Source organism: Myiozetetes cayanensis, unplaced genomic scaffold (genome assembly GCF_022539395.1).
Source record: "Myiozetetes cayanensis isolate MyiCay16 unplaced genomic scaffold, myiCay2020 scf6-25, whole genome shotgun sequence".
Lineage (NCBI taxonomy): Eukaryota > Metazoa > Chordata > Aves > Passeriformes > Tyrannidae > Myiozetetes > Myiozetetes cayanensis.
Genome location: NW_026087853.1, coordinates 10,161,908 through 10,181,063, shown reverse-complemented (window position 1 = coordinate 10,181,063; position 19,156 = coordinate 10,161,908). Strand labels below are relative to the sequence as shown.

The following is a 19,156-nucleotide window of genomic DNA, read 5'->3' as shown; positions in this document are numbered from 1 at the left end:
TAGGTGAAGAGTTACAGGAAGAACTGTTTGTCATGAATAAATCCACTACTTATTTCTGCAAGATTTCTAGTAATATTCTCCAATTCACCTATTGTAGACTACAGCTGAAGTTTAAAAGATGAACTGTTGGTCTGCTCCACCTGGCAGATGCTATCTTACTGACATATGAAGCTTTAGAGTAAAGATCCCTTAGAAACACCTGTAAAAACCCCTATGCTTCAAATAGGGAGACCTTTATGTTAATTACTGCTCTGAAGCACCTCATTATCATCAAAGTCTCCAGACCATCTGTACAAGACACCTTTGTGCGCTCAATCTTAACAACAGGATTTTCCATAAACATGAGCCAAAGCAGATAAAATGAAATTCTGGCCATTTTAAGTTTCATTTCCCAGTTTTAAACTCTCTGATTTGAGTTTGAAGGCAAAGTATTACAAGTGTAGGCATCCTGATGATTACTGAAGGTCAGCATTCAGATTCTGCCTTTGTTCGACTCAAGGGATCAGACCCTGAGAACAGAGCAGATTCTCCAAGTTCCTTGGGTCGATGTTCTGGGGAAGCAGGTTTTGAACAGTTTACCTGACTTCTATTAAACAATGTTTGGTGTAGGTTTTTACAATTTCTGTCTTTCATTATGCAGCTGCACTGCACAGTCTGGTGCTCTTTGGACTTTGATGGTGGTGTCCTTTGAAACTCAAATTTCTTTTAGTAGGTGAGAAAGACTCACTTTGAAAGCCTTGTAGAAGCTCACAGTCTTTTTAAATATTTCCTTGAAGATACTGACTGTGCCTTCCCTTGGTGAATTGCTCAAAAATTATTGGAAAACTTAAAAATTGGTCCATCTTAAAAGTGCTGGATTAGTAATCCAGGCATGAGTCTATTTGATGCTCCAGAGACTCCTTGAGTGTGACTGACATCGGTACTAGCTCAGTGGAAAAATGGGGGTGATGTCACCAGTCTTGAAGAAAAAAAGGCAGTCTAAGCTGTCAGTTATAATGCAAGTTGCTGTGACCAGTTGCCACTTCATTTTGGTTGGTGTGGGTGTTTCCACACAGCATGCTGGCAATGTGGTTCCCATTTTCAGGGGACTAACCCTTGGGAGCCTGTGTACCAAATGTAGCCTGCATCTTCCTTTGGCTCACAGGTCAGGAATCTCTTAACGAAATGTGTCAAAAATAGCAGTGAAAGTCTCATTGCTTCCCAGTGCGTTTGCGTGGAACCTTAATAATGATACTGGTTTGAGTGCAGAAGTTGGCCTATTTATGCCTAAATCTAGACTAAGTATTCAAAGACTATCTGCTATATCACTGTTTAATGATGGCTCAGGTAAATAAATTCATTCTAAAAATAAGAGTGTATCTGTAATTATCTAGTGGTGTAGTGGCTTCTTTGCTGGTTTCCATCATTTTTTGTATATTAATATAGTATAGTTATCAGACATCTGTTAACTGTATCAATGAGATAACGTTTCCCTCCAAAAACAGAAATTTGTTTTAAACAATTTGTTCCTTATTAGGTGTTCATCTAATGTTTTCCTGCCAATTTAAACTGGCAATCCACTGAAAATTCAAAACTCAGAGTTAGGAGTCATTAATCTTTGAAATTAGTTTTAAAAGTCTGCCTTTATAATTAAGAAGAATTGTCAGTCATCTAATAAAAATATTGTTGGACTAATTAAATACACTGGAGCTTTTTAGTTGCAACTGCAGTGTTAATAGAAAGCTTTCCAAAATGCTGATCAATCAGACTGCAAAAAAAATGTATTGGTAGGTTTTCTGGTGTGGGGGATCCTCCTCTAACATAATTATTGTGTACAAAGTTGACTCTCTGTTCCCTTGTCTTCAGTTCTTTCTCTCATCTTACAAAGCCCAGGATGGGAAGACTTGTGCTAAGAGTGAGCTCCTGGACAGCATGCACAAAAGTCCTCTTCCTACTCCTGTAAAACAGTGTCCAGCATATTTATTTTACAGATGAGCCACACAAACTAGTGTGATGGAGGATTTCCATTGACTGACTTTCAACAAGAGTCAGAATACGTGGGATTGTTCTGGCTCTTGATAAAACTCCAGCCAAAATAAATCCATTTGCAGGGGCAATCTGGAACATTCAAGACCAGATTTGCTGTATTTGAATAATGAACTTTCCCTGCTCATGATTTCAAGGTTCTCTGTCCCTGGTTCCCTTCTGTTCCCAGCCTGTGTGAGCTGATGAAGAGGGAGCCTCTGTTTCCTACAACTTCTTTGTTTTCAACTGCACGTTGTCTGGTTTTGGGAATAATTATGATCCCTTCAGCTAGCATTTTGTTTCGTAACTTTTTTGTCACAACAGAGTGCCACTGCCAGTGCACAGATGGGTATCTCAAGGATGCTGCCTCTGCCATCCGTCCTTCTGGATTGTTAGTGCTGCAGTGGACACTCCTGCCTCTCCCCCTTCAGCTAGATCAGGTTACACTTTTAGCGTTGGAGGTTTCTGGTTGGATCCCAGTTGCACGGTGTAGCTGGGTGTCCCACGTGCCCTGCCCAAGGATAAACAGGGCATTGTATTTAGCTGATTAAATCAAAACATACAGAAACACCCTTCTGCTGCAGTCACCCCTTACCTGGAAAATATCGCTCATACAGCAGGGGAGGAGGTGGGAGAGGAAATATGTGGTTGTCTGGTTTTGTCATTGCCTGTCTGATTCTAAAGGAAGAACTCTCAATACAAGAAGCTGGTGGCATGGGAGGAGAAAAGCAGAGCTGGTGCAATGAGTCAAAACATTTATCTGCTGTAGGGCAGGGTTAGTGCCAAGAGCTCTGTCTCGCTCTTTTTCTAACAATTGTGCATGATCATCCTCCAAAAGATGGCAACAGCTGCTGGCACTGGCTCCTGACAGCTGTCTGCAGCATCTGCACAGCTGCAGCCTGTGGAGGTGCTGCAGAAAACACGAGCAGGTAATAGATTTTGCAAAACTGGCTTGCAAGTCCCTGAGGCTGAATTGAACTGAACCCCAGATGTGGGTCCTCTGTCATCAAAACACACACTGCCTTACCGTACAGCCATGTAGGAGCTGCCAGAGCAACTGCCTCTACCAATTTAGTTAACCTTTACACAAGGGTTGGGTGGGGTTTTTTCCCACTGTAAACAGAACTATTTTTAATCCTTACCCCTCTCTTTCAAACCACAGGTAGTGATTAATTACTCAATTGTGAAAGGATTGAAGTACAATCAAGCAACACCTACCTTTCATCAATGGCGCGATGCACGGCAGGTCTATGGCTTGAATTTTGCAAGCAAAGAAGAGGCTACCACGTTCTCCAATGCAATGCTGTTTGCTCTGAATATCATGAACTCGCAAGATGGAGGTAAATTAATCTCTATTAATCTGTGACATTTTACAGTGCTTGTTACCAATCACCAATATCGGTTGTATTGGATAGTATGCTATTACGAAACAGCCTCTGGTAGACAGCCTTTAGGGTCAGCATTTGCTGTAGTATAAATTGTACATGTTTTCAGGTCTTATTTCCGTTCCTTCTCATTTTTCACAGTGCCTTAACTCACCACAGCTATTTGGGAATGCCTCAGCAGGCAAGCAGGCCCACTAATTTATGTGGATCCGTATATGTTTTACGTGTAAGATGGCAGAATATAACTTTAAATAAACAGAAGCTAGAGCAAAATTAGTGACATTTTATAAGATAGAACTTGGAGCTGGTATTTCCAGTGTGTTGGGTATCAGCTCCAGCCGATGGGTCAGCTTTCAAAATGAGGAGTGTGTGGCACCTTGATTATTTCAAAAGGTAAAATGCGAAGGCTTGTAGTCTGGTCATTGACCAATATCCCTCAATACTACACTAACTGCAGAAAAAACTTGTGGTGAAGTTTGCTGTTCTGAGAATTTGTCATTGCACTAGCTTGACAAGGGCCCAAAATAGCATCCTGGTTTCTCAGTGGAAACCAGTTTCTGGTCTGTGGTATCTGGATGAAGTACTGCCCTCAGTTACACACTTGTGACCTCTCTGCAGCTCTTGGGCTGGGAACGGAGCAGTCCTTGTGTGGTGTCTTTTTTTTCCCTGTAAAATACACACCACAGCCCTATTTTCCTTTTGCAAACACAGTGAGTCAAGGTTTACATCACCTGCTGCCATCCAGGTTTCAGTGCAGTGTTCACTGGCGGTGGACAACAGCTCTTTAGAGAGAGGTTGTCTCCTGACAACCTTCAACACACAAATATGTCTTACTAAAAGGCATATTTGTACTATAAAAGTTCATATTTTTTATTCTGCTATTTCTGACCTATTAAGCTGAAAAATGCAAAAGTCATCAAAAATCAAGAAATATTTTAAATTCTGAGTTGTATTTAGAAATACTGAGGACTTCATCCTGCTTTCTTTAGATTGAACATTTTCAGCTCTAGTTGTGCCACAGCAGGAGACTTCATGAGGAAATCTGGCCAAGGTTCACCAGTACTAAATTTATGCAAATCTGCAGAGTACAAAGCTCTTTGGCTGCCCAAATGCTCTCAGACCTTTTAGACCACAAAATAAGTCTCCAAATTTGGATACTTCGACTATGGTCTTGGTGTAGTGATTGGTTTAATGCCTGTGATGATTCTGCCTTTCTTCTGAAAGTCCTTAAGTTTTGGTTGAGTTTTTTTCCCCATCTGTCTCTTCCTATCAAAGGGACTGAGGTTTTTGCAGGATTTTGATGTTGTTTCAGGGAGGTGCCTTGTGGAAACTCAGGCCCCAGGATGAGAATTTATTGCATAAGAAGCTGTCTTATGGTTGATACTTTAATTATGTTAGCTACTCTTAGCTAAGAACAAGAGATATTTTAAGAAAGTATTTTTGCATCCTTGAAAGCCTATTAAATTTCTTAGAAGTTTATGAATATACAGCAAATAATAATTTGCATTTTGCATTTTGGGGGTATTCTTTATTCATTTACTTAGCACACCAAAGTGTACTTCAGATGCTTTACAGACTTAAGATGCTGCCCATGCTGAAGAGCTTGCATTTAGATTTTGTAGTTGTCACATACCCAGATATAAATTGGGTCACAGATGAAAAAATTTCCTACTTTATTTTCTGTAAAAACAAATGGTCTGGTAATTATTCTGTCTTCAACAACCCCTTTTCTCTCATACATAAAGTGTTAGAAGTTTCAAAGATTTCCATTTGTTCCAGTCTTTACAGCTGAGCTTGTCAAAAACTAAAATTTGGTTTAAAGATAATTTCAGCATTTGGGGTTTTTTTAAAAAACTCCGATTCTATGAAACCGGTTTCTCAAATACTCATTTTTATCAGTTCTTTTAGATGATTAAATTTATTTCTATAAATATTTCTCTTTAATTTATATTAGCTACAGATTGATAATAGATTATATTGAGGACTTATATCACCAGAAGTTTCCCAGTTATTGGAATGACCTCAGCATGCAAGTTGACAGCAAAAGTACATAACAGATATAAGATATAAAACATTTTTTCAGATCTGCTCTTCTGGGCTCCTATATACATTTGTGAGTATGAATTACTGGGAATAGGAATTCACACAAACACACATATCCATATATCTTTTCAGGCACAGCCACTGCCTGCATACTCCATCCAGTCTGCTGCCTGCATACTGCATTAGAGTCTTCTTCTTTGATACGGAAAAATCATTAGGAAAAATATGTATTTATTATATCTATGCATCCATGTATTAAAGTTGCTCATGGGTTTATGCAGATGGATGGCAGCTTTAAGGGGTGCATTTGTATTCACAGAACTGCTCCACACACTAATAAAACACACTATTAAAACCATGGTGTTAAACAGAGGTTCCCTCTGGCACATTCATAGGACAGCACACCCTATCTGGTAACTCTACAGCTTGGAATGTGCTATGTGCACCGCCTGGGATGTGCTGTTTCTAATGTTTCGTTTTTTCATATATTCCCTGCTGAGGCATTAATATGTTTAGGAACTTCTGATCTTCCCATAGTTGAATAGATTTCTGGCTTCCATGGCTGCTTCTCCCTTCATTCTACCACCCACTTCCATAAACTAAAATTAATCATGGTAGACTACAGCAGAAAATGTGAGACTGCATCGTATCTTCAGCAGGCATGCAGTCAGGATACTGTAACATTTGGGAGATAGCTAGTCTTGGCACAAAGCAATGGTGTGGGGTTTTGAATGGTGCATTAAGATGAATTAGTTTAAAAAAATGATAGCAGTCTGTGTTTGGGGGAGTTGGAAGTAATTTTTGGTTAGTACTGACTTTCACATTACTGGGTCACTTTAAATGAACGTACAGTTGTGAACAAGTGATGAGAATTACTGTACTGTCCCTCCTTCTCACAGGAGTAGCTGTGACGCCCAAGGTCAGCCACAGGCACTGATCTCTGTACTGATTACATGGGGCATGAGTGAAAAGAAAACCCAGTGCTTCATTAAATGCCTATGGTTAAATAGGCTGAATCAGATCCTACAGCCAGATGTGCTAACCTGGGTTGCATGTCAAGATCAATGCTGGGGAAGGGATCTTCCCAGGGGTATAACATCCCAAAGATCACAAAAGTTGGGAGAAAAGCCATAGTCTGAGTTCTGTGTCTAGTTAGATTTCTGTGCTCATACTCTTACCTGTGGAGAGGGCTGGCTATCTTACACATGTCCCAGTTCCCAATGCTGTGGTGGGAGCCTCTCCCAGTGCACATCCTCAGGGTGAGCTAAAGCAAGCCTTGAAGGAGGTGAACACAGACTCAGCATAGTCTTATGCTTCGTAAGGATGTTTATGATTATGTTAGGAGTAATCTGAAATTAGAAAAAATATTACTAAAAAGAAAATAATAATGGAAGTATGTACCATCCTTCCTTTAGAGGTTGACAGTTGCCTCACTGAATCACAATTGTTTACCTGTCAGCTTTTTATATGCCTAATTAGTTTGATTTCCTTATACATCTCTTTAATCCGTTCTCCTTTACAATAAAAAGCAGAGTTGGTCCTGAGACAGCCTGCAAAATAAGAACAAATGATAACATTGACTTGCTCATTACCAATCTCTTGCTTAGAGTTCTTAAATGGTGACATTTAGTAAGACTATTAGTATGACAACCAACCTCCCCTTTAATTGTTTTTCTTTCATGGGTGTCCACTTCATGAAGTCAGACCTTTCACAACTGACCTGATACAAGCTAGTGTGTCAGTAGCTTGCTTTGCCACCTGCAGCCAGGTTTCACTGGGAGCAGAGCATCACTCCTTCTTGCCCCAGGAGACTGTGGAAAAAGCATTTTGCGTGGATCCTGCCCACAGGCTGATATTTGCTAAGCAGACAAGGTTCATGTTCTTCAGGGCTGCCATCCTCTCAGATGTAATGCAATGGCTGGTGGCAGCGCAGCATCACTATTGGAGCAGGACAGAAAGTGAGGATATTAGTAAGCTAAAATGGGCAAGTTCTACCCTGATGTAATTTTGTAGGAGAGCCAGCAGTGCCTGTGGTGAAGGTAACTTTCTGCAGGGCTTAATGGAGCCTGTGCTTCTCCCAGTGGGTGGTTACACTTCCCTAAGAGAGGGAATGAGAATATTTTCTCTCATTTTTTGCTCCCCAAATTTCTGGGGACAGGCAGAGGAATTCTTCATCTTCTTCCTGCCTTATTTGCTCACTTCAGAAATTGCCTCTGAGTCCCTGCTGATCCCTGGTAGCACCTGCATGTTACCATACTGCAGAAGGAGGCAGTGGCTCAGCTTTGTGGCTTGGTGTGACCAGCTCTGAGGGCATCTCAGGCTTCCATGGCTTAAAGACTTGTTACTTCTTGGAGGAGAATTAATGCTCTGATCTGTGCTACTGGTAAATGCTGCCTGTGACACAGTAAATAAAACGTATTATGAATTTCGCTTTTCTTTTGATGTTTTTACCTTGAGGACTTGGATACTTATTGTTGATTTACAATGCATGAAAATCCTGTTTCTAAATGTAAACACCACGTTCTGGAAAGCCTTAAGCAGAGGGCTCTGTTGTGGAGTTAATCATAGTTAAGAGGTCAGCTTCCCTTTCTGACTAACGGAGAAGTTTGAGGAAAGCACGAAATGGCAGGAGAAGGGTTTGGAGAAATTTAATAGTGATTTATTTGTTTATTTATTTCTTGTAAGAAAGCAATAAATAATGTTCTAAGTGCCCTAAAGACCACACAATACAGACTCAGGTCATGGAAGGTGCAGAGTTCAGCCCTGTGCCTTCCCACATGATGCTTCACAGACACAGCCTTAATTCTGCAAGGAGAACATTTTAGTAGTCAGAAGGATTGCTCTTCACCCCTCTTCTTCTGATTAGAAGATCTACTGGCTTTTCTTTTCCACCACTGAGGATTATTTGACAGGTATTTCTCTAGCCATCTTTCCCAGAAATTCTATTTTATGAAGTTCTTCAGAATTTGAGATATTTTTCCATTCCTTCAGCCATTCTGCTTTTATCCTTATACAGCAGTGGCAGCATTTCTGTATTGCTAAGAGGAAGTTCCTTGGAAAGCACTTTGATCCCATCAAAATGAGGGAATAAATAACAGAATAAAGCATTGATTCATCAAACAGCAGATAAACTGGCAGAATGTAGCATACATTCTCTCTCCTAGTTAGCTGCCCTAAGTATTTGCAAGGTTTCTGTCAGTGAAGGATGTGTGTGAAGATTATGGTGCACTGCAATTCAAATGAAAGTCTATACAGGTTTTTCTAATGTTATATTCAGTTCATTTTTCATCAGAATTTTTCCAGCTAGTCCCACGTCTCTTCGTTTTTCAGTGGCACCAAAGTGTAAATGCTGGGAAGCTCAGTCAGCTGAATTCATCTTCTACAATGCAGTGCCTGTTTTGTTTGATAATATTGCCCCAAGATTTCCCAGCACCACAGAGGACACAGTGTGGGAAGACAAAAGACTGCATCTTCATTACAGTACTGCATAATACATAAAATCACTCATCAATAATGGAAGGGACCCACCACAGAACACAATGCCCACTTGCAGCCAGCTGGTTCCAAAACCGTGCTGGTGTAAAGGGATCTGTGCCCCACGCAAGACACTTTGCATACTGTGCTGCAGACTTGTTTCCCACGCCATCAGGTGTGTTGGTGCAGATTATAAAGCCCTAAGATAGTATATTCTGTGCACATTGTACTATTAAGTGTGCTAGTAACATGTAAAGACGTGTAACTTCATATTGTGTAGGCATTGCAGAACTGTAAGCATGCATCCTGCTGCAGGTCTTTGAACCAAGTCATTCCACAAGTTGTTCCTATTTTTAATTTAGTCATAGAGAACTTGTAAATAACAAACTTTTGAACTCACTGGTGTAAATACGATCCATGTGGTCAGACACCTAGTGCTATCCAAAATAGCAACCCGCAGGCAATGGTTAATTGGGTGCATGTGAAAAATACAAAGCACTTTTACTTCTTTAAAAAACAAAACTTTCCCAGGGGAAATAATGTTTTCTGATTGGCATCTTTCAAAAACACCAGAGAAAGGTTTAGAGAAACATAGTTTTTCCAGCCTCATGCCTACATCAGTTTCAGTATTAACTTTAGTTGCTCAGAAATGCTCTGCAGATAGAGCAGTTTCTGATCTAAACTGCTGCGCTTTGTAAGTCAATGAAGAGGGAGGGAAAATTCAAGTAACATGATGAGCTTTTTCCTTTTGTCTGCTGCATTGCTTTATCGCTGGAACTGTTCCAAAAAAATCCACTCAATTTATATATAATCTTCTAGTATATTGCTTACTATAGAAATAAATTCATTCTTTGCAAACTAGAGAGAGATGAGCTGTTACCACCAGAATAGGGGCAAATTTATTGAGCAACCAGCGAAGGGTACCCCCCCCCAGGCAGTGCCCCACAGCGTTTTCAACCCTTTGAGGGCAGGAGTTCCTTGTGAACCCAGCTGAAAAACATCAGCTCAGCCCACAGGAGCACTCATCGTGTCTAGCTCCCAAGGCTTTTGCTTCCTGTGCTGATGGGGATGACAGTCTTCATATAAGCCCACTGCCCATCTTCCCTAAACAATGAAAATTTCTCCACCTGGAATAAAGGCACTTAACCTTGCCAGCTTCCCCTGCCTGCTCAAGTGTCCTCTTCTCAGGTTAACCTGGGTTTCCTGAGTTGAATATATGACATTTCTAAGAACCTGGGTACACTTCACAGTAAGAGAAACATGCTTAAAAGCAGAACTGGAAGAAGTTGGCCCAGCCAGAAGAAGCAGTGAATGAAATTGGTTAATCTTCTGTGTTTGCTTGGCTCTGTCTGACTGGAGCACAGGAGGTGAATTGCTTTATTCGTGAATAGATAAACTGGGATTACAGACTCCTTTCAGTTTTAAAACTGTAAATCTAATTGCTATTATTCATCTGTCAGGAAGTATCAAACTGTTATTTAATTATTCTGCTCTATAGAAGGGGGCATTTTTTCAATTCATTTTTTCAGTCCCCCAGATGGTAGGGATCCGTGGCAGAAAGTATTCCAGGGCACTGAAGTGCTCTCCTAATGATATGCAAATAAAAACCCATGACATGTTGCTTGTACACATCTTAGCCACTTTCCTGCTGGACTGTATTGTATCCCTGCTCAAAGCAGCAGCAGCAGCAGCGCCAGAGCTGCTGTCGAACGTCTAGAACAACAAAAGGTGCCTCTGTTCTTTGAAGAGCATAATAAATCTAATGGCTCTTGAGTCTCTTCCTGATGTTTTTTGCTGTGCTGAATTCTTCTCTACTGCATGAAAACCACTTCAGGAAGGAAACTGTGTGTGGTAAAAAGAATTGTTAAGTGATTTAAGAGAGACTTGCACACGTTGAGAGCAAAGACTTGTGCTAGCAAGATTCCCTAGCACCATTGCCTTCAAACTCTTCTTCTTCTGAAAATGGTGGAAACTGGCAAAGTTCCCAGAGCTCAGTGATAGGAGATTCAATGTGGCTTTTTCACTAGACTACAATAAGGGGCAGAAGAATATATTAGCTTAGGAAAAAAAAAGTAATTACCAAAATTTAAGAAGTCTAGTAATTTATGTGCAAGCAGTGTAGGCCGGATTTTGGCTGGTATTCATTTAGAAGACCATTTATAGGGTGTTTGCTTGCTGAATATACCCCTTCATCAGCAAGGGCTCCTTTTTTGGGGTTAGTCTGAACTGTATATACGTCATGTCCTGTGTCAGCCAATGGCTGTGAGTGGAGCTCAGCCTTGAGCAAACGTGCAAAAGCTGCTTTGTGCCAGGAGATGCTGTGACTCAGAAGCAGCTCGGTGTCACTCTCCTTCCTCTCCTCTCCCCAGGGACATGCTCCTCAGGTGGTCTCTGCCCTGTCCCTGCCCCTCTGCTCTGCACAGGCAGAGAGCAAAGGGGTGGCTTTACACCTCTCTGCCTTCTAAGCTCCTGCCCCTAGTCTGTGCTTAGAGTCCACGGCTCTTTAAAATCTGAAGCATATTAAGAGCAAATGGCTTTTTGTGATGAGAACAGTATTCTAAAATATTCTAAGTGATAAATGTATATTTACCTTTTTCCAGTGCCATCCTTTGGCATGTTGAGTTCAGTGAATTTTGTTTCGCTCATCAGTTACAGTCTGCGGAACATCTATTTATTGATTGAGTATCTGATTTCTTTCAGTGAAAGAGAAGTTGCTTCTAGGAAGAGATTTGATTTTTTCACAAACCTTCTTTCAGTTTTGTGTTCATTTTCTGTTACTCTTAAAGTGCTTTGATACTTGGTGTGCTGGAGTGTTCTCTAAAATAACAATAAAATTACTTTTTATCAGAACACAAATTGCTTTTTAAAGTCAGTTTGTCTTCTTTTTCAGACCCTACATGAATTAGAGGTGCTGTAATTCCACACAGAACAATACTCTGTTTACCTCTGCACATACAATGACATCTCACCCTACTCTTTGGATTGGCTATTTTTATAGCCAAGTATTGGCATAGTTCATACTCTATAATGTCACTGAATAAGTCTAAAAGAACATTCTGTGGAATTTTTCCCACTAGAAGAGGAAAAAGAATATTGAAAATAAATAGACTATTTTAAATACAGTGATGGATGGCCTCATTCTTAAAACAAACAAACAAAAAATGACCAGGCAGTGTGTTGTGGTGGTAGTTACACAGATTCAGATTGCAAAGAGTGATAGCTGTTGACAGGTTCTCCAAGCTTGAATCAGCCAAACTAGACTTATTTTTACAATGGTGCTGCACTTCTCCAAATGCTACTTATTTTTGGAAAAGTGAACTACAGAAACTTACAAGAGATTGTACAGAAAGTGACATCTCCAGCTTCCTACAGCATTAATAAGTATCTGAATATGCATAACACAGGAGTTTTGTATTCATTTTGAATCATCTTGCAGAAATAGGGCATTCTGATAATGATGATATTGTCTAATTCTAGTATTAGCCCCCTCCCCCAATTACTTATTTTATAGTGTTCACAGGTACCCTATGTAATTGTTGGGTACTAGATAATTTTTTATCAGCATTTAACTTGAAAGGAGACCCACAAATGTGTAGAGATTAAGATAGGTTTGGGTTATTATCATAAAACGGTTTGGGCTGGAAGGGACCTTAAAGATCATGTAGTTCCAACTGCCTTGCCATGGGCAGAGACACCTTTCACTACACCAGGTTGCTCAAAGCCCCATCCAGCCTGGCCTTAGCTGCTGAGCTGGCAAGAAACTTGGTTCTTTTTTTTTTTAATTTAGAATAGACTTTCTGCATTCCCAGCTAAGAGCCAGATCTTGTAGTAGTTTGTCTCTACACAATAACTCATATACTCCCTTAGCTGTGATCCCACTCCTAACAAGTAATAATTGTGTGGCCATGATGCTTCTGTTAACAGGAGTAGAAAGGTAAGAACAGTATCAGATGCTCCTGGGACAGTCAGTTATGTAGTTTAGGTGTCTCTAAGTGCAAAATTAATCTCATTTTTTGTCTCTTTTTCATCACTGACTGTAAAGGATTGCTGCTAAGAACCCTTCTTTGGTTCCTGACAATTTTGCTATGATCTTCTTCCAAACTTTCTATTTAATGAATTAATTATTTCTAATTATGGTGTAATTAATTAGTAACTACAATGATAATTACATCTCCAGTTTAATAATAATGACTTAGGGATCTGGAATATAATGTGCATAGGCTTTGTTTTTAGTGATACTCCTGTGGATTTCCCTGTGACAGTTAGAGAGAACTCACAGGAATTCATGTGTGTTGTGCATGTCCTTATGTGTGTGTTCACATGAGCAACACATACCACATTATGACTTTTCTGACTGCCTGACCTCTGCAAACAGATGGATTTTGTGCATGCAAATTTTTGGATTTTATACCAGAAGTGAATTTGTGAAGAAATTTACGCATATATAGGTAGAAATCAAGAATAAGTTGCTGGGCCAGAGGATTTTTCACATGTAATATAAATAAAAGTGATAGTATTTTTAATTTTGTTTTTGAACTGTGGTTTTGTTGTTTGCCATGGTTCACTGGGCAAACAACATTCACTAAAAACATATTTCTGGTCAAAACACAGAGCATTTAGGACCAGAGGACTGCGTGGGGACAGTCACTGGTGCAGCTGAGGAGGTGGGGCACAGCTCTGCAACCCTCTCTGGCGGCAGGCTCAGCTAAGGGGAAAGTCTGCTTAATTCCAGCCACCGAGTGAATCGCCATATGCTGCTGCCAGCAAAGCATGTAGAGCAGCTTCTGCTGCTGGCTGGTAATCCCTGGGAAGCTCACACAAAGTCTATTAATGGCCTTCTTAGGTGACTCCGTGCGGTCACCCAGCATCTTATTTTTCACCAAGTCAGGGACTCGGAAGCTGTAGGTTGTGTGGCATTCTGCAAGCAGAATCTCAGACCCTTCTGGCAATTTCCCTTGTTGTAATTTCTCTGGTTAATCCTAATGAAGCAATACAGCTGAAAATGGGATTCATTTAGCTCAACTTCAGCCATTTAAATGCTAGGCATCTAGCTTACAGTAATTGTACAGTTTCCTTTCCACGCCACAGAGCGAGGAGGGCTCACCTGGAGCTGATGAGGATGTAGTCCTGCACTGCTGGCTGGTGGCCCAGCAAGCTGCACAGTCGCTGCCACGCAGCAGGGAGCAAACTGCAGGTGTGATCGAATGGAACAGTATCGTGTCATCCTGCAGTTCAGGAAGGAAGCAGTCTGCTGATAGGTGATTTTAGTTCCCGAGGCATCCAACCTTTGCCCCTGTACGTGCTCAGCTGCACAAGTGAGGTGGAAACAGCGTGACTCAGGTCTTAAAGGTGCACTTAAAATTCTGATCCACTTCTACTGACAAAAAAGCCAAACCCTGCCAAGCAATCACCGTCAATCAGATTTGCATGGATTACTTTATCTGTTGGTCTTGATTAGTATTCTGGAGAGCTCTGTAGAAAACATCAATTTTAATTCGTTTCCTCCAGTGCTGGTTTCCAGGAACTCCCTCTGGTGGTTAGTGCAGCGCCTGGAAAGCTGTGTGAACATCATCTGTGTGATACAGCACACTCCCAGAGGTTGATTGAGAAGTATCTTGGGGTTTTTTCACACCTTTAGAAATAAACTTGGGGTCACGAGTCACTGAGGTTATCACCTCTTTTGACTGTTTGAACTTGCTAAATGTGAACTGCTCGTTCTTGTGAAGAAATGGTGCATTTCTTGCAGCGTGGCAGAGTGAGGAGCAAGACTGCAGGTACCTGTGTGCTGGTGTGGTCAGGAGCAGGAGGACATTCAGAAGGTTGGATATTGTCAGAAATCAATTTGAATGTGGATTGTCCTGAAATTTAATGGATGTGACTTCTAAGGCATTTTAGTTTATGGAATATTTGCTTTTTCTCTTTTTTTTTTTTTTTTTTTTCATAATTGGCATCAACAATAGAAATGACTCGGTACATTTTAATCTGGGTCCTTGGGTTCTCCTTCATCATTTACAGATGCATACATTTCAGTTTCACTTCTCAAGATGCTTTTGACAGCACATGTTATGGGATCCTTGCTAAATGCAAAAGGAAACACTCTGAATCAGCAGAACAGCAAGGCTAACTGAAATTGGACAAAAAGAAACGAGCCTTTCAGTGTCCTCCAGAGCCTGCCAAATCATTGTGCTGATGATGACTAACAAGGGTGGTACATCTAATGCAAAGGCTGGCAAGACTTAGTGTGCACAGTGCTGCAGGAGGGGCACCCTTTATCAGGGATGGAGAGGTGGATGGATGCAGGGAGCCAAAGGGCAACAGCAGCATCCAAGCTGCTCCCTGCAGCACTCTGGAGATTTGTGGCTAAATGTGTGAACAGGTTTCCAGATCCTGCAGTGGAGGCAGAAGGCATCAGGAGAAAGCTTGGTTCCTTGTAGAGTTAGAAGCAAAACTCCTGACAGAAAAATGAGTAATTTACCCCTAGTTTGTGAAATGAAGAGGGATTTAAAAAGTGTAACAAAGGTGATGATCCAAATGGAAGCATGCCTCATGCTTCTTGTTGATTGTTTAATTTCTCATCTCTTTGACCTTTCTGATCATTCTAAATATATATAATATTTACACCTCAGAGCTAAAGCTTGAAAATAGATATCTGGTTCTTCAAGTAAGCTGGCATTTGATTCCTTTTTTGCTGTAACATTCACATGAGCAGAGAGTAACTGCATTTTTGGACTGATTTTCTTACAGACAAGATTGCCCCTGGGTGGCTTTGCATTATCTCATCGGCCTGAGACTGCACCCCCGAATCGCCTCCTTTTGCTTATCAGAGTTTACTGCCGTGTCCAGAAACTGACCAACTAGTGTCATGCTGTATATTTTTCTTGTCTTACATCACATTATACTGCAGTTACATCTTTCAACACCGCTGTATTTTTAAATAATGTTTTCCCTGACACTGCAAATGGTGCAGAACATTATAAGCAAATGAATTGAGCTGTTGGAGTTGGGGGCAGGAGGGTTTGGTCAGCAAGCCGTAATACACAGGAAGTTATTTTTACAGTGGTAGAGTGAGAAACCATTGCAAAAGCCTCAACAGTGCAGAGCTGTGTCCTTGGTCATGCTGTAAAGGTCAGCATTGGTGTGCTGGGAGCATCGGCGGGGGCTGAGTGTGCAAGTGCTGCACCAAAGTCTGTCTTGTAGGCAGGTTTTCTCATGCATTTCACTGCCATGGCTTATATTCATTCTAGTGTCTCTTCAGCTTCTGAAGGTAGATTGCAGACACAACACACAAAAGGTGTGTTTCTTCTGGAGCATTCTTAAGGTGCATCACGCCTGGGGAGCTCCCTGAGAGGTCTGCGTCATTCTGAAATTATTTTTGATTTTGAAATTGCCTTTTGGTTTGCTTTTTATTTCCAAATACACATAATGTAAATTACCCTATTTGGTTATCATGAAGGCAGTGACAAAACCCCAGCTTTCTGATTCAAAACAAAGAGAAATTCAAGCTAAACATTCTTTTATGTTTCCATTTTAAAGCTCAAATTCAAGGCAAATTACAAAAATATAAAAAAAAAAAGTTTTATTGTAAAGATGAAAGGAAATATTGTGATATTTTTAAAGAAAAGAAATATCTTTTAATGAGAATCAAAATCCCACACATTTCTATGCTAATTCAGAAATTGTCTTAAATTTTTTTAATTTTTAAATTAAACACCAAAATTTTACCTAAAATTCTTTTTTCATGGCTGCACTAGAAACAGTAATGCAGCAAGGAGTCCTGGTCAGCAGTATCTTGAATTACTGGATTTCACAATATTTTTATTACATTTATTTTTAGTGTTAAAATTCATTTACAGCTAATGTGAGAACATTAGCTATTTAAATAAAACTGCAAAACATATTGTCAGCTTTCACGCTCCATAAATTAAACCAGTATTTTCTCATTACATGAGAAACATGTTTGAGTTTTTTATCATTTCAAAGCATTTTGAAAGTGTCTGTTGTGCTGATCAGCTGATTTGTGGATTTCATTTCCATTGCTCTGCAACTCTACAAGTCTGTCTTCTTGTACATATGTGCTTTAAAATTGGGTGGGTTTGTTTTTTTCAGTTTAACCTTGGTTGGATGTTTTGAAACCTTCATCTCTAGGCTTTCCTCACAGCTTTCTAACTGAGCTCAGTGCCTACAGAAGTTACAGTTAAATCTTAGTTTCTTTCATTTTTTTCAGCTGGAGAGTGTTTGTCCCCTCATGCAAGTTCCTGTTAGTGTGAGAGCATTTAAGGATGAACTGTAGTCTGCAGGATTTCTGCCACCATGACCCAAGTTGTTTGGGGTTTGTCCTCTGCAGTGGGTTTATCAAGGGTGGGTGTTGATCCAAGCAAATTTAAAGCATTTTTTTTTTCTCCCTGTCAGTATTACAGTGGTCTGCCAGTGCTTTTACTTCAGTGTTCTGGTCGTGTTATCAATGACTTAATTTCAAACAAGAACAAATCCAAAATTTGACCTGCTGATAGGGTGAAGTGTAAAGTCTGAGCTGGCTTTATTGTGCACAACATAAAAAAAAAAAAGAAACTGCTGGTTTGGGGTGGTATTTTTTCACAACATATACAGTTCTCCTGAAAGGAGATGCTTTTGGAACCACTAGGAATCAGGTGGTGCATTTTTATAGAGCTCAGTGTGCAGGGCTTGCAGAACATGGGAAAAGAATTAAATCCCCAAAATCATAGTAATGTGGCCAAACAGTCTAATAGACAGGAGTCCTTAGCATGAAAATGTCTCTAGGAGAGGGCTAACAGCTTCACCTTGTGGGCTTGAAATGCCTTGCAGAGATAAGAGAAACAAGTCCTTTGTCATGACACTGTCTTTCATTAAAGTCTTTCATTAACTGACTTTAGGAAGTTATTGGTAGGGCTTAATCTTGTCAGAATAGATCTTTATTTTCAGGTGGTAAAGATGAGGGCACCTTTACAATGACGACTTTGTAGAAAGAGTATTATTTAAGGATTTATATTCATTTGCATGTCAGATTAAGGTTTTATGCTGTTCCCTGTGTGAATTAAACACAGATAGCAGTTATGAGAGTTATGAGATTTTCTGATGGTTTCCATGCTGAATTGCAGTGAAATCTTATATTATCAGATGAAAGTGCCCACTCTCATACATTAATATCCTTTTGTATTTGGAACGGATATCAAAATAGATATCGTACTGTATATGCGAATTATGCACAATATTCACATGGATTTTTATTTCAAAGAAATTAAAGGTCATTCTGAATTCACGGGGAATAAAGTTTACAATTGATAAGACAAAGCAAAGATGCATATCTTTAATGTTACTGGTCCCCTCGGGGAATGGTGCTTCATCTCCTCTGACTCGAGCAGCAGACAGGGTGGATCCAGCTTCCCATGCCACACCCAATCACTGCAGTTGCAGTGTGCAAACCGTGGGGCACTGCCTTGGGAGAACCATCTCTCAAAAAAAAAAAAAAAAAAAAAAAAAAAGAACTGAAGAGGAAGATAACTCAGAAATAAAACCCAAGGAAGGCTGGTGATACAAATGAAAACCAGGTGATACAAATGAAAACCATTGCTCAGCCCCAACCAGATCATGCCCAGCCAGTCCTCCAGCAGCTGCTGCAGGCCAACTTTCTCCCTAGTTCTGTTGGTGAGCATGACGCCATACGGTATGGAATATCTGTTGGGTCAGTGAGGGTCAGGTGTCCCTATTGTGTCCCCTCCCAACTCCTTCTGCACCCCCAGCCTGCTCTTTGGTGAGGTGGGGTGAGAGGCAGAAAAGATGCTGCGGAAGTGCTGCTCAGCAACAACTTAAACATCGCTGTATTATCAACATCCTTTGCAGCACAAATCCAAAATATAGCCCCATACTAGCGACTATGAAGAAAATTAACTCTATCCCAGCTGGAACCAGCACACCAGCATTCTGCAAAGTGATCATCACACACATCAGGAGTGTAAAAAACTTCCTTATTTTCTTCCTGAAAATCTGCAAAACATCAACACAATATATGAACATACACTGATTTTATTGCTAGAGTCATAGAATAGTTTACGTAGGAGGGGACTTTGTTAGATCATTCCTTCAAACCCCCTTGCTCTGGGCAGGGATATCAAGCATTGGAACCGGCTGTCCAGGGAATTGGTGGAGTCACCATCCTTGGAGGTACTTAAAAGATGTGTAGATGTGGCGCTTAGGGACATGGTTTAGTGGTGGACTCAGCAGTGTTAGATCTA

The 19,156-nt window shown here is 40.4% G+C and overlaps 1 protein-coding gene across 7 annotated transcripts in view; it reads left to right on the top strand.

Annotated features, from left to right (window-relative positions):
• Positions 1–19,156, top strand: part of EVL (Enah/Vasp-like) — a 152,006-nt gene that overhangs the window by 86,652 nt on the left and 46,198 nt on the right. For all 7 annotated transcript variants that reach the window (XM_050337167.1, XM_050337168.1, XM_050337171.1 and 4 more), the window contains exon 3: positions 3,167–3,344. In XM_050337167.1, the coding sequence (XP_050193124.1) occupies positions 3,167–3,344 (178 nt within the window). The remainder of the gene's footprint in view (positions 1–3,166; positions 3,345–19,156) is intronic.